We start from the raw sequence: 16,526 nt of genomic DNA, 5'->3' as shown, positions 1-16,526 counted from the left end.
GTCGCAACAAGCATTTATTAGCCACGTGTTCTCCACGTCGCTAAATATGTCGCTGGAGATGAGTTTTTTTGTAGTGAAACCCTCCAAAATCCTCCTACCCAAAATCTTTTTATCCTTTTCACCCAATTCTTCTTATTTTCCAAAGCCCTCCCCTCCCTTCCTCTCCAAACTCCCAAACATAGCCTAATTCAACAAACATAGGTGTAACAACTGCATGAATACATGTAGTTCTAACTACATGCAATCCATTCTGGTTGGTAACCTCTAAGCAGATCAACTAATTTGATACCTGTGTTGCATTTAATTGATTCTTAATATAGACAGGATATGTGCAGTTCTAGCTACATGCCATTAACGGATTTGGTAGACATGAAAGTTGTATGGATTTTACTAATGACATTGACAACTTTATCGAGTGTTTCAAAAATCAAACAAAATCAGTTGAACTCGGAATTAAAGAGATCACCGATTTGATCTGATTGTTGAATCAAATAAATTATTGAACTTGTAAGAATCAGTCAAACCGATAAAAATCTTTGAATTGACGTTTTAAAAATTTGGCAGGTTAAATATTTGTCTTTTTTTTAAGACAAAATGACGCCATATTAATATTTTTTTAACAATAAAATTAAAATATAAATACATTTTATTAAAAACTTATTTTCCAAAATAAAATTTTTTAAAATCAATTTTGTATAAAATTTATTTAAATTTATATTTTGTACTATTGTATTGTGTCTAATAACTATGTTTAGAATTTGAATTTAAAGAATAAACATGAAAAATTATGATATTTAAAATTTTTTAAAATTTGAAGATGTCGTGATTTTTTTAGAGACCGAAGAATCTGATTTTAATCATACAATACGACCATTGACCCAATAATTCGACCGATAAGGCATCCGATTTTTAAAACATTGCCTTAGTCACTATTTTTTTTTTAATTTTATCCATTTACTGAAAATCTTGGTAATAGACATTAACCAGGCTCTAAACCTGAAAGATACCTTAGTTTCGTTTAGAATATCAACTCAGCAATTAGTTATTTAATGTCAACCTCAACAGTCAATTGACAATAACTTAGTCGATCGTCCAACTGACTAATAACTAGTGTTTTAAAAACCGAACCGGTCTGAATCGGATTAAACCGGTGAGGGTATTTAGTCACTGGTCGAACCGCATGTCTAAATCAGATTAAACCGAATAACTCGGTTGAATAGACCGGTCGTTATAACAAAATTATACATGTATAAAACTTGTCGAACCGGATGATTCAATCTATACAAATATAACTAGCACTTAAATTTTATAAAAATATCATATTAAAAATAAATTCTCACGTTCATAATTTAAATTCAAATTTTAAACATAACTATCACACATTATTTACTAAATTTAATTTAAGAAAGGAAAAACTGTTTAAATATTGGGATCTTCTTCTTCAATATTGGGATCTTCTTCTTCAATATCAATCGCCGGTAACAAAATCAACTGCATCTACAAATTTTTTATTTTATTTTTATTTTATTTATTTTATTTTTTATTTTAATTTTTCATTAAAAATAATTAAAACGATGTCGCTTTAATTTTTTAAAATTAAAAATAATAATAATAAAAAAATGCATTTAAACCGCCGGTTCTGAGAAACCGTCGGTTTTAGCGGTTTAAACCAATTTTGACCGGTTCACACCGATTTGATGACATTCCCAATCCAGTTATTGGACTAGGCCGGTTACCTGTCCGGTTCCCGGTCCAACCGGTTTTTAAAACACTGCTAATAACCTCTGATTTTGTTGAGATTAATTTCAACAGAGAATTGGAAAGGTCACTCCAATGCATATTTTTTTCTAAACCAATACAAACAAACATGAAAAGATTGTATAGGTAAACTGGATTTCAATTCAATTTGGAAGAGGATCACATGCTCCTATCTAACAGACCATTGATTTTCTACTAGTTCTCTGCCTTCTTGATTTCAGAACCCATGACCTGATATCACTCTTACAGGCCTGAACTATTCACCATATCAATATAAATTATGCCGTCTTTATTTCATTTTTCTGGTACCTATCTTCATCATCATATAAGAAATGGAGATTTAGTGACAGATTAATTTGAACTATGAAAGAGTATATACAAAAAACAACCATAATATATAGTTAAATGTTGTACAATTACTATTTGCTGCAGCCTTGATTCAACCCACCGCAAGGAAGGGAAATCATCGTTCAAACTTGCTCTATTGTAGTTGACTATTTTCTGTGAATATGTAAAACAGCAACCTCGGTCCCATTGTCTTCAATTCATGATCAAAGTTTCCTTGATGCCCTAGCATTGTAGTCATGCTTAATTAGATTTGATCTCAGCAACATGGAGCGAACATCGCGATCAAATTCTCTTCCAGTTTCTAGAACCCTTTGAAAGGTGGCATTCCTTTGATCTGCGTGACGTGCATACAATATTTTGTTGTGTGAATCAATTCTAGCCTGCACAGATCCAAAAGGTTCCATAAATCATGAGCTGTTCAAGACCAAGACAGATTTTTCTTTAAACATTGAAACTTTTTAAATCATATGCCAAATTCATTTGGACATGTATATGCAATGCAATACTAATATTTGTATAATTTTCTAAAATTCAGGCTGGTTGAGCTATGAACCACAAACATGAAACAAGGCATAGTAACTCAAACCAGACCTGTATCTGATTATCAGTAATCAATGCTTCGAGTTCTTTCTCAAGTCCAACAACAGTTGTCTTGAATGCATTAGCCATCATATTCAAATCAACAGACACAAATGGGTGTGTATACTGGATAAGGGCTTTGTGACGAATTAGATCATAAAGTGTCTCGACATGGTCATGCAAATGTATATCAAGTGACAGATTTGCTTTGAGGTTCCCGAGGTATTCCAGACAGGAAGCATAATGGCTGCAAAGACAAAGAAAAGCAATCATTAGTTACTTACACAGACAGAGATATCAAAAAAGTGTGGGATACAAACAATTTGTGCAAGATAAAAGATGTAACAAGTCCGCCATTACCCATTATTTATATAATCAAAATCAAAATCCGTTTTTAAAATGTTTTAATTTTCTGACAAATTGAAAGGACAGGTCTAACTATCAATATCTAATGAATTCACAGCTATATTCTCTTATGTAAATATTCCAATCAATTCTTTTAAACTTCGGTCAATTTTCAGCCAAGCAGCTTAGTATAGTACCACACATGATGAAATGCACAGTGCAACTCAGCCTAATCAAGACTCGTAAATTTTCCTTTAATTCAGTTAAGCGTGAAAAAAAAGTGATCTATAGTGAACAATGTCACATAGACCATGTGAATTAAGACAAGAAAAGAGAGATATGAGATAAAACTGTATGTCTAAACTATGTGATAGAAGTGTATAATAAATATACCACGTACCTATAGTTATCCTAATTACCATAATTATTAATTACATGTACTGTACAGCATACAATTACCCCAATTATACTTTTACTGATAAAAAACATCAGAAAATAGCAGAGAAAACAGAGAGCACTTGCACCCACTTACCTCGAGTAAAAGTCATTAATCAGTTCCCTTACTTCAGGTACTAACTCTAAGAAATTCCGGAAGTTGGAATTATCTATAACTTTACTCTGCAAAATATAAGGAATAAAATCATTAAAACAGTGTCACCACCAATGTCTCTGAATAGTTATTTATAAGAAGGATTATCAAGAAAATATAATGTAGAACTTGCCTTTAACTCCGCCCTATCAAATGTCGCAAGTGCACAAAGTCCCCCATATGTTGCAACATCTTGAGATGCAATTACGTCATTATAGTGACTACTCAGTTCTGGGCCTGTTTCTAGAAACTGCATTAAAGCATGGAAATATGATTGCCAAAGAAAACGGAATAGGCTGTCATGCATCAAATGATTAAAATGAATATCCTGAAACTCCAGATCAGAGTTACATAGATCATGCAGTAGTCCTTGAGTGATCTAGTATTAATTAGAGTCAAAAAGAGAGAAAAGGAGAAAACCTTTCGAGCAGCAAGCTTATACTTTTTGGCCTCTAGATTCGCCAATCCTGCGGCACATCGTAGCTTGGAAATTATTATCGGGTCAAGAGCATCTGTTCCCTGCTCTGCCTTGCTGACATAGCTTGAGACATGAGAAAATTGCCCCATCTCAATGCTGACGAGAATCGTACTCAAACACATATGAACTATATGCTTTGATGTAGTGCAATAATCCCGGGTACGGACATAACTTTTAAAAGCATCTCCTAGTTGACCATGAGAATAGTAAAAATCTCCAAAATCGTTGTATCCCATTCGTATGCTTTCTTTAATCAAGTTTGTCTGAAAAAAATAAACAAAATCCTGAACTAGACGGCGAGTATAAACAGTAACTGTAGTTTAATTAAGGTAGTTGGAAAAGAAAAAGGAGAAAGCTAGTCATAGAGTCATATTAAAATATCATATAAAATAAGCTATGAAGCACGGACAGCTCTAGGAGAAGACGTGTCGCAGTGTTCGACACACATCGGTGTCCGACGCTCGAATGAGACTCATACAACATGTGTCAGACAATTCAGTCAAGTGTTTCATAAGAAATTGTTTTTTCTTTGCTTCAACACACCTTATTCATTTCTTAAACAAATCTCACATACATCTTAAAAGGTAGTTAAACATGTATTGAAGCAATGTAATCAACGTTGAATTAAAGAAATCAATTTTGATTAAAAAATTTTAACTCTTCAAATAATAGATGGATAAATGAAACTCGAATACATATATGTAGCGGTGTTGGTGTCCTATATTTTTTACATTATCAGTGTTGACGTGTCAGTGTCCGTGTCTGAGTCCATGCTTCATAGAGAATGAGGCAGTCCCAGTAGTAAACCTATTTATGTATCTCGATATTTTAATCCTTATTTTTGGGTTTGGGTGGAATCTATCTAGCTACTTTATAATGCCAATCAAGGAAAGTAACACTTTCATATGTCAAACACCTATATAAGGTAAAGCTCCACTCATAAACTACTTCAGAATTCACAACAATATCAAATAGAAATAACTTGACGATACAATATAATCTTGAATGATTGATATGTTTCCTCCAAGTACTAGAACAGAAACCAATTATAAGATTAAGCAGAATTTCCAGCCCGAGGGCACACAATTACTAATCCCAACCATCTACCCTCACAAATTCACAGAACATGGTACACACAACTATCTGAACAAACCTTTTCATCAATACAACACCATCAAAATATCTCTCTGCAACATTCATAACCCACTAACTGCCACTAAGAGTAGTCCTACCCTGATAATGGTGCAAAGCGGACGACCCGAAAAAGGAATAGTGAATAGCAATGTTTAAAAACTCGAGAGTTTACGCAAAATCGGCAAAGGATTCAAAAATCGTAACTCGAGGACCGTAGCACGGATCATAAGATTCTACTACTGGTGGAAAAATATATTTTTACATGTAATTAAGCACTACTACTGCAGCGAGTCGCATCGTCAACGGCGATGTCTTGTTGACTGAAAGGGAATTCAACGAAAGAGAAAGCTTGAATGTGGAAGAGAAAGAAGAAGCTTGAATGTGAAAGAGAAAAGAGGAAGTAATTTTGTTTAAATCATGGTTGTCAAAATCGGGATTTTACTCAAGATCGTTGGGGTATGAAAAAAGCGTGAATCGTAAGATCTTAAATCGGATCGTAAGATCCCACCAAATCAACAAAATTATACAAATAACTAAAAAAAATAACATTAACATAAACATAAACTTCCAAGATTTAACATAAACATAAACTTCATCTAAAATTCCAAAATCTAACATAAAACATCCAAAATCAATAAAACATCCAACACATAAACATGCTTCCAAGCAATATCAGTTCTGCTTCCAGAAGCATTTTTTTGAACTTTTGGTGGTGCAGACGAGGATGCACGAACTGAAATTGAAGACATTGAAAAAAAGAGGGGTAGAAACCGTAAAATGGCATAGAATAAAGATGAGAAGAAATTGTAAGATTGATGAGAGATGAGAAGAAATCGTAACATTTATAGAAGGAACTGAATAGAATAAATGGTATAATTCTATCATTAAATGAGTTGATATTTTCCATATTGAAAACCCTAAAGGTCCCCCGATAAATCAGCCTAGGAGAACGGAACCGATACTGATATTAAAAGCTGAAAACGGCCAAAATTTAAGCAAAAACAGGTCACTTTCAAGCTGGACTGAGTCAGGTCGAACCGGGTCAAAGCAGATTGAAGTGCGTCGAAGCAAGTCTAAGTGGGTCGCAATAGATCTCCGCTTCCACGATGTTACGCTCTTACACTGCGCTCCAACTGCGCCGCTTTCTCCGACGATCTTGGCTGCGCGCCGCAGCATACAGGTCAGTGAAACTCGTAAGATCATCTTCCGATCTTAATCTAAATCTTAACAACCATGGTTTAAATAATTTGTTAATGAGGAAGAAACAGCTCGAATGTTAACGAGGAAGAAATAATGGGAAAAAGAGAATTTATGTTGCAATAATTTGGTAACGGTTGAGTTATTCCATTCCATGATACAACAAATTTTCCTTGAAAAAGAAAAACTCGTTTAAGAAAATTAGGGTTTTTTTATAAAAAAAAAATTAACTGAAGCGCCGCTCCGCAAAAGTGAAACGAGTCACATTTAGAACTCGGGTGAGTTTACCAAATTTCAACTACCGAGCTTACTGCCGGTTCAGCACGTCGGCAAGCCATTGAGACGTTAACTCACGATTTTGCGATTCAACTCGCGATACTGCTTACACTGGCGTATAGTGGGATGACCGCTCTATTTGATCATTTTTTAGACAAATTACGTATAATAATTATAAACATATATTTAATGTAAAATTAAACAATAACTCAACTCATTAAATATTTATAAATCAAAGCACACATGACTCTTAAGGTGCATAAACAACTAAAAAGGAAGGTTAAGATTGAATCCCAACTCAAATTTGATTGAAAAATCCAAAATTACCATTAAAGCATTGTATATTTAAGGGGTCATTTAAGTTTTTTAGAGGGGGAAGGATGGCAAGCCAGAAACAGCTCTAGGGCGGGAACTGCTCTGCTCCGCTATCCCTCTATTTAACCTATAGTGGCCGCTATAGTGTTCTTCACCGCTAGGCTCTTCCCATTGCAGTCAGCCTCCGCTCTGCTCTGCTATAGCGGGATAGCGCTATTGGCTGCTATTGACTACTCTAGTATCAATAAAAAAGCAAGGAAACCGTAATGTACTGATGCTCTATCCAAACGAAAAGCAAAACCTACAACAAGCCCACAAGGTTTCTGAATGTAATACAATCATTCAAAACTAGAAGCATCAACAGAACACAAATGATACACAAATTCCAACCAATAACAATACAAAAACTGAAAGCATCTGGTCCAACATAACATAGCTTAAATAATAATAAAAAGCTAAAAGCGTGAAAAGAGAAAAATACCCTATAAGCATTAAGCTCATTCTCGAGCCTCTCTTTCTTCTGCTCGGCCTTCCGATCAACCCCTTCACACCAACTCAAATCCATCTCATAGTTCGGACCCAACCTCCCATTAATCTTCTGCACAACTTCCCTAAACAACTGTGTATTCTCCCCCTTCTTAATCTCATCATACGCCATCCGAAGCGTGTCAAGCTGCACCGTAGGGTTCTTGCTTTTGCTAGCGATGAACAACAACCGCATGATCTTCGTTCTCCCTGAGTACAGAGCCGCGTACGCTTCGACGTCGAGTTGATCGCCGCTCATGATTGCTCTCCGGCTACGCTGGTCGCTTTCTTCGCCGCCGTTCGCGTAGATTTCGTCGATCATTGTTCCGGAGGTCTCGTCGTCTCCGTCCATTGAGGGATTGAGATTAGGGTTTGGGTTGGAGAGTTTGTTTGGGTGTGGTGTGACTCACTGAGTTACTATGTGGGCTCGGATGTGAGAATCACTATATTCGGAGATCCAATTGCTTAATGCTTGTCCTTTGTAGTATAGTACTTCCGTGAACACTACTGTCGGTATAAGGACCTACGTCAAAATAAACATGACATGATAAGAGGTCTTAATTTATTTTTGGTGTTTGTTGGGTAAAACCATTTTTTAAGGAGATTTAAAGGTAGTGTTGTGTCACTTCAAATTTGTTTTATACTTGATCTAATAAAATTAACATTCCGCCATGTTTTATCAATATTTTAAAATTAAAAGTATGACTCAACAGGATACACGTTCGTGATTGTTGACGCTGTAAAAATGTTAGTGCATACTTTTTTTCTCTTCTTTTAGCTTATAATATAATCTAGTAATAACAAATAAATTGCATACTCTGTCAAAATAGCTCTTTCACCTTGAGAAGGTTACACTATAACAAGGACTAATTAGTAATCAACAAATGTTCAAATTAAAACACTCACAACTTTCTTTGTGCCACACGTGTCACATTCTAATTACCACATGTCTCAAAAGTTTTGTTTCCACTAAAACACTTCATCTTTCTATGTTACTCCCTATGTCCCATAATGAGTGGTCCAGCACACCATTTTCACACAGATTAAGAAAAGTGTAAAAAAGTAAGAGAGAGAATATTGTTTTTACTATTATACTCTTATCACGTATTAGGAATTGTGATCTTTTTATTAATTAGAGAGTAGAATTAGAAAAATTGTATTGGAAATTGAAATGGATCATTCATTTTGGGACATCATTTTATTTCAAATGGGTCACTTGTAACACTCCATTTATTTTTCATAATTTAATTTAATTAAATTAATTGAATTATGAGGAATTAAGCAATTGGGCTTGAGTTGTGGTTAGTAAGGGAAGGGGTGCATTGGTAGGCCCTATTACTAATTAAAATAATTTTATTTTATTCTTAATAAAATAGAAGGAGTGGTAGAATAGAGAAGGTTACAGCATTGGGAAAAGAAGGCTGAACGTGAAAAGAGAAGAGGAACGGAGAAGTGCGACCGAGGAAGAACGAAGAATCAACCTTCAGGTAAGGGGGGACTCTTCCGTTTATCTTCTATTATGGGATTATAGATAGTATGATAGAATTGATCGTGTTATTCGCATCAATTGGGTTGTGCTTAGGTTGTAGAAATGTTAGGTTTTGGGAGGATTGATGCATAATGATTATATTGATCATGTATTGGTGATAATTGGATGGTTGAATGTATTATAAATGTGTTATAATATGTGTTATTTCACTGTATGCGAAATCTGGTTGGAATGAGATTTGTTTGGTAGTGATTCGGTGAAAGAGGGACGAAATCGCAGGCTGTTTTCTGCTATTCGGAGCGCTGGAATTCGCCAGTTCGCGCCGCGTCCAGGAGTTGGCGCCGCGAACTGCTTGGCAGAAGGCCAGGAAGTTTTGTTGTGTTCAGTACGCGCCGCGAACATATGACCGCGCCGCGAGGGCGTAGTTTTTATTCGTTCCGCGCCGCGAAACCTTGTTTGCGCCGCGAAGGCGTTGTTCCAATTCGTTCCGCGCCGCGAATGTGTGTGGCGCCGCGTGCTGTTAGTTGTTGCGACTGTCCATTTTGAAAAGTTTTAAAGAGGTGTAACTTTTAAACCGTAAGCCGGATTTTGGTGCCGTTTCGAGTACAGTGGAGCTAATCAAATAATTTATATACTCAAATGGTGTTTTGAGTTGTTGCTTGAATTATTTTTAGAACACCCGATTTTAATTGTTTGTGAGGAGATATGTTTATAGGTACACTAATGAATGTATTACCTGTATGATGTTGTGGGTATGACTGGTGTTTATTATGCATGTATTGTTGGTATGAAATATGTGTTTTATTGATGATTATGACATTGATTGATGTGTGTGGGCGATGAGCATGTTATGGTTGATGCATGCATTCATAATCATTTTGTGGCTGGTCCTTGACGATGGTGGATCAGTGGTAGCTAATTCCCATTGTGTGGAATTAGTGAGTGGGTGTTGCCGTATCCTTGACGATGGTGGGTCGGTGAGTTGGGTTATCCCAGATTTTGGTACCACATGCATGTAGTTGCATTGCATTAGGCTGTTTTGCTATTATAACATGAATGGAAGATTGTCCAATGTTATAGTATGTGTTAATTTGGTTGTTTGCTTACTGATTGTATGGTTTGAGTCTGATCATAACTGTAATTGGGTGTATGGCATGTGAAATGATATTTTATTATTTATATCTTATAACATTAGTTAAATGTGAATGAGACTCACCCTTACTGTTGTTATTTTTCAGATTGAGGAGTAGCTCTCGTACTTGGTGAGGATTAGCTCGTCGAGTAGTTCGTTAGAGTCAGTTGGGTCCGTGTCATGCTCTGGTCGTGTAACACTGGGGGCGTCGTTTAGAGTTACTTGTTAAACTCTTTTTTTTTATGTTGGATGGATTTTTTATGTTGATGTTTCAAGTCTGTGACTTGACTGTTTGTTATTCAGATGTTAAAGATAGTTCCGTTGTGTTAACATGATGAATCTGAATAAATTTGGTTGACGTTCTCCTTTATGGCATGACATGAGTATTATTGTTTAATTACTTGGAAGTTGTAATGCCCTTTTTCATGTTTACTCTGATTATTATTTATTATTTATGCGGGGTATTAGAAGGGTGTTACAATAGTGGTATCAGAGCATTGTCGGTCGTTTGAGTCAAAGTCTTAGTGTCGGTTAATCCCTCGTATGCGATTAGTGTAAGGTTGACACTGTCGATACTTCTTGTTCTAATAGATATTGTTTGATATTTAGCAGAACAATGGCTGGAAGAGGAGGAAGAAACGATGATGCTATCGCTGAGGCTCTGGGCATGATTGCTGGTGTGCTGGGAGAGAATGCCAATGGAGCTGGAATTGGTGCCGACAGGCAGCTGAATAGTTTTCAGAGGAACAACCCTCCGTTGTTCAAAGGCACTCACGATCCCGAAGGCGCCCAGAAGTGGCTGAAAGAGGTTGAAAGGATCTTCCGGGTGATTGATTGTGACGAAAATCTGAAGGTGAGATATGGGACTCACATGCTGTCTGAAGAAGCCGATGATTGGTGGATGGCTAGTAGGGACGAACTGCAAGCTGCAGGTGTTGCAATCACTTGGGCTGTGTTCAAGAGAGAATTCTTGCGGAGGTACTTTCCTGAGGATGTTAGAGGCAGGAAAGAGATTGAATTTTTGGAGCTGACACAAGGTAACATGACTGTGCCAGAGTATGCGTCCAAGTTTGTGGAGCTAGCAAAGTATTATGTCCACTACAATAATGATGAGGCTAGTGAATTCTCGAAGTGTGTTAAGTTTGAGAATGGTCTCCGCGATGAGATTAAACAGGGTATCAGATACCAGAGGATTCGCAGATTTGTCGATTTGGTTGACTGCAGCCGAATCTTTGAAGAGGACAATATTAAACTGAAGTCGTCGCACTCTCGCGAGTTAGTCGACAGGAAAGGGAAAAAGCATATGGATCGTGGTAAGCCTTATGGTAAGGGTAACCAGAAAGCTGGAGGCTGGAAGAAGCCTAGTGGGGGAGACTCTAGTGCCCCTATTAAGTGCTTCAAGTGTGGAGAACCTGGACATCGCATTCACGAATGCAAGAGTGAGGAAAAGAAGTGCTATAGATGTGGAAAGGCAGGTCACATTGCTATTGAGTGCAAAGGGAACACTGTAACTTGTTTCAACTGCGGGGAAGAAGGTCATATCAGTCCTAAGTGTCCTAAGCCGAGGAAGCATCAAGCTGGTGGTAAGGTGTTCGCCTTATCTGGTTCGGAGACTACTCCAGATGATCGGTTGATTAAAGGTACGTGTTTTATCCATGGCACTCCTTTAATTGCAATAATAGATACTGGGGCAACTCACTCGTTTATTTCATTGGATTGTGCTAAACGACTGAATTTGGAAATATCTGAGATTAATGGAAGTATGGTCATTGACACTCCTGCGTCGGGTTCAGTGACTACTTCGTTCGCTTGTTTGAACTATCCAATTGATATTTTTGGTAGAGAATTCGGAATGGACTTAGTGTGCCTTCCGTTGGAACAACTTGATGTTATATTGGGTATGAATTGGTTGCAATTTAATCGGGTTCATATCAATTGTTTCACGAAGACGGTTATTTTTCCTGAAAATGTCAGTGTTGAGGATTTAGCGATGACGGCTAGACAAGTGGATGAAGCAATGAAGGACGGGGCTGTCGTGTTCATGTTGATTGCATCCATGGAAGTGAAAAAGAAAGCGGTGAGTAGTGACTTACCGGTAGTATGTGAATTTCCAGAAGTCTTTCCAGAAGATGTAAGAGAATTGCCGCCAGAGAGGGAAGTAGAATTTGCTATTGAACTAATTCCTGGAACTAATCCTGTGTCGATGGCACCTTATCGTATGTCGGCATCGGAATTGACTGAGTTGAAGAATCAATTGGAAGATTTACTTGAGAAGAAATTTATTCGTCCTAGTGTCTCACCGTGGGGTGCACCGGTGTTACTAGTGAAGAAGAAAGAAGGTTCAATGAGGTTGTGTGTGGATTACAGACAACTCAACAAGGTTACTATCAAGAATCGGTATCCCTTGCCGAGGATTGATGACTTGATGGATCAACTAGTTGGAGCATGTGTGTTCAGCAAAATTGACTTGAGGTCGGGATATCATCAGATTCGGGTGAAGACGGACGATATTCAGAAAACAGCATTTAGAACGAGGTATGGTCATTACGAATATACAGTGATGCCATTTGGAGTAACCAATGCGCCGGGGGTTTTCATGGAGTATATGAATAGGATCTTCCATCCTTTTCTGGATCAGTTCGTAGTAGTATTTATTGATGATATTTTAATATATTCTAAGGATGAAAAAGAGCATGCGGATCATCTTAGAGTGGTATTGGAACTATTGAAGGAAAAGAAACTTTATGCAAAACTGTCAAAGTGTGAGTTCTGGTTAAACGAAGTGAGATTTCTTGGGCACGTAATTTCTAAGGATGGTATTTCCGTTGACCCAACGAAAGTAGAAGCAGTGTCTCAGTGGGAAGCTCCGAGGTCAGTTTCCGAAATCCGTAGTTTCCTTGGTCTGGCGGGTTACTATAGAAAGTTCATTGAAGGTTTTTCAAAGTTAGCATTACCGTTAACTAAGTTGACTAGGAAGGGTCAAGCGTTTGTTTGGGATTCGAAATGTGAAGAAGGATTCCAAGAGTTGAAGAAGAGGTTGACTAGTGCGCCGATCTTGATTTTGCCGAATCCGGCGGAATCTTTTGTTGTGTATTGTGATGCTTCGTTGTCAGGATTAGGAGGTGTACTGATGCAGAATCAACAGGTAGTCGCTTATGCGTCGAGACAACTCAAGGTGCATGAGAGAAACTATCCGACTCATGACTTAGAGTTGGCAGCAGTGGTATTTGTGTTGAAATTGTGGAGGCATTACCTATATGGTTCAAGGTTTGAAGTATTTAGTGATCACAAGAGTTTGGAGTACCTCTTTGACCAAAAAGAGTTGAATATGAGACAAAGAAGATGGTTAGAATTTCTCAAGGATTATGATTTTGAACTGAATTATCATCCGGGTAAAGCAAATGTTGTTGCCGATGCATTGAGTAGGAAGTCCTTGCATATGTCTATGCTTATGGTGAGAGAATTGGATTTAATTGAGCAATTCCGAGATTTGAGTTTAGTATGTGAAGACACTCCTACCAGTGTTAAATTGGGTATGCTGAAGCTGACTAGTAGTATTCTTGAGGAAATCCGAGAAGGTCAGAAGACTGATGTAGAGTTGGTTGATAAGTTGGCTCTGATTAATCAAGATAAAGGAGGTGAATTCAGAATCGACGAGAATGGTATAATGAGGTTTGGTAATCGTGTTTGTGTTCCTGATGTTGCCGAATTGAGGAAGAGTATTCTTGAAGAAGGACATCGTAGCGGATTGAGTATTCATCCTGGTGCTACCAAGATGTATCATGACTTAAAGAAGCTGTTTTGGTGGCCTGGAATGAAAAAGGAAATAGCTGAATTTGTCTATGCTTGTCTGACTTGCCAGAAGTCGAAGATTGAGCATCAGAAACCGTATGGAGCTATGCAACCGTTATTTATTCCAGAATGGAAGTGGGATAGTATATCTATGGATTTTGTTTCAGGTTTGCCGAGGACGGTGAAGAATTGTGAAGCTATTTGGGTTATTGTAGACAGGTTGACAAAGTCTGCTCACTTTATACCAATGAGAATGGATTACCCAATGGAGAGGCTGGCTCAATTGTATATTGACAAGATAGTGAGTTTACATGGTATTCCTTCGAGTATCGTGTCAGATAGGGATCCAAGGTTTACATCCAGATTCTGGGAAGGTTTGCAGAAGGCTTTGGGTACTAAGCTGAGATTGAGTTCTGCTTATCATCCGCAGACGGATGGACAGACGGAAAGAACTATTCAATCACTAGAAGATTTGTTGCGTGCTTGTGTGTTGGAAAAAGGCGGTGCTTGGGATAGTTATCTACCCTTGATCGAATTTACTTACAATAATAGTTTTCACTCGAGTATTGGTATGGCTCCGTTTGAAGCTTTGTATGGTCGGAGGTGTAGAACGCCTTTATGTTGGTATGAATCTGGCGAAAGTGCCGTGATTGGACCGGAAATTGTTCAGGAGACAACAGAAAGGATCAAGATGATTCAGAAGAAGATGAAGGCTTCTCAGAGTCGGCAGAAGAGTTATCATGATAAAAGAAGGAGGACACTTGAATTTCAAGCAGGAGATCATGTGTTCTTGAGGGTGACCCCCACAACTGGTGTTGGTAGAGCACTGAAATCAAGGAAGTTGACTCCGCGATTCATTGGTCCGTTCCAGATTACGGAGAGGGTGGGAGAAGTGGCGTATCGTATTGCGTTGCCACCGACGCTTGCGAATCTGCATGATGTATTCCACGTATCACAGTTGAGGAAATACATTGCTGATCCATCTCATGTGATCCAAGTCGATGATGTACAGGTAAAGGACAATCTGACAGTTGAAACTTTGCCTATGAGGATTGAAGACCGAAGGCTGAAACAATTGCGTGGCAAGGAGATAGCACTGGTCAAAGTAGCTTGGGGAGGACCAGCAGGTGGGAATGTGACTTGGGAATCGGAGAGTCAGATGAAGGATTCCTATCCAGAGTTATTTGCCTAAGGTATGTTTTCGAGGACGAAAACTATTTAGTGGGGGAGAGTTGTAACACTCCATTTATTTTTCATAATTTAATTTAATTAAATTAATTGAATTATGAGGAATTAAGCAATTGGGCTTGAGTTGTGGTTAGTAAGGGAAGGGGTGCATTGGTAGGCCCTATTACTAATTAAAATAATTTTATTTTATTCTTAATAAAATAGAAGGAGTGGTAGAATAGAGAAGGTTACAGCATTGGGAAAAGAAGGCTGAACGTGAAAAGAGAAGAGGAACGGAGAAGTGCGACCGAGGAAGAACGAAGAATCAACCTTCAGGTAAGGGGGGACTCTTCCGTTTATCTTCTATTATGGGATTATAGATAGTATGATAGAATTGATCGTGTTATTCGCATCAATTGGGTTGTGCTTAGGTTGTAGAAATGTTAGGTTTTGGGAGGATTGATGCATAATGATTATATTGATCATGTATTGGTGATAATTGGATGGTTGAATGTATTATAAATGTGTTATAATATGTGTTATTTCACTGTATGCGAAATCTGGTTGGAATGAGATTTGTTTGGTAGTGATTCGGTGAAAGAGGGACGAAATCGCAGGCTGTTTTCTGCTATTCGGAGCGCTGGAATTCGCCAGTTCGCGCCGCGTCCAGGAGTTGGCGCCGCGAACTGCTTGGCAGAAGGCCAGGAAGTTTTGTTGTGTTCAGTACGCGCCGCGAACATATGACCGCGCCGCGAGGGCGTAGTTTTTATTCGTTCCGCGCCGCGAAACCTTGTTTGCGCCGCGAAGGCGTTGTTCCAATTCGTTCCGCGCCGCGAATGTGTGTGGCGCCGCGTGCTGTTAGTTGTTGCGACTGTCCATTTTGAAAAGTTTTAAAGAGGTGTAACTTTTAAACCGTAAGCCGGATTTTGGTGCCGTTTCGAGTACAGTGGAGCTAATCAAATAATTTATATACTCAAATGGTGTTTTGAGTTGTTGCTTGAATTATTTTTAGAACACCCGATTTTAATTGTTTGTGAGGAGATATGTTTATAGGTACACTAATGAATGTATTACCTGTATGATGTTGTGGGTATGACTGGTGTTTATTATGCATGTATTGTTGGTATGAAATATGTGTTTTATTGATGATTATGACATTGATTGATGTGTGTGGGCGATGAGCATGTTATGGTTGATGCATGCATTCATAATCATTTTGTGGCTGGTCCTTGACGATGGTGGATCAGTGGTAGCTAATTCCCATTGTGTGGAATTAGTGAGTGGGTGTTGCCGTATCCTTGACGATGGTGGGTCGGTGAGTTGGGTTATCCCAGATTTTGGTACCACATGCATGTAGTTGCATTGCATTAGGCTGTTTTGCTATTATAACATGAATGGAAGA

The 16,526-nt window shown here is 37.9% G+C and overlaps 1 protein-coding gene across 1 annotated transcript; it reads right to left on the bottom strand.

Annotated features, from left to right (window-relative positions):
- Positions 1–2,026: 2,026 nt before the first annotated feature.
- Positions 2,027–8,063, bottom strand: LOC131641632 (COP9 signalosome complex subunit 1-like). The gene is made up of 6 exons (XM_058911932.1): positions 7,501–8,063; positions 4,040–4,360; positions 3,753–3,869; positions 3,563–3,648; positions 2,698–2,932; positions 2,027–2,486 (listed from the first exon to the last, which is right to left on the bottom strand). Exons 1-6 carry the CDS (start codon positions 7,894–7,896, stop codon positions 2,310–2,312), a joined length of 1,332 nt encoding a protein of 443 aa, XP_058767915.1. The 5' UTR covers positions 7,897–8,063; the 3' UTR covers positions 2,027–2,309.
- Between the last annotated feature and the right edge of the window lie 8,463 nt (positions 8,064–16,526).

The sequence above is a fragment of the Vicia villosa genome, unplaced genomic scaffold (genome assembly GCF_029867415.1).
Source record: "Vicia villosa cultivar HV-30 ecotype Madison, WI unplaced genomic scaffold, Vvil1.0 ctg.003892F_1_1, whole genome shotgun sequence".
NCBI classification, from domain to species: domain Eukaryota; kingdom Viridiplantae; phylum Streptophyta; class Magnoliopsida; order Fabales; family Fabaceae; genus Vicia; species Vicia villosa.
This window is presented reverse-complemented; position numbering and strand designations above follow the sequence as displayed.

Bases quoted from the DNA above. Each gene is read 5' to 3' on its own strand.
- LOC131641632 (XM_058911932.1), bottom strand. From the start codon at position 7,896: ATGGACGGAGACGACGAGACCTCCGGAACAATGATCGACGAAATCTAC. The intron at 2,933-3,562 runs GTAAGTGGGTGC...TTGTCTTTGCAG, and splicing joins ATTAATGACTTTTACTCGAG to CCATTATGCTTCCTGTCTGG. The intron at 2,487-2,697 runs GTCTGGTTTGAG...GGATCTGTGCAG, and splicing joins TTACTGATAATCAGATACAG to GCTAGAATTGATTCACACAA.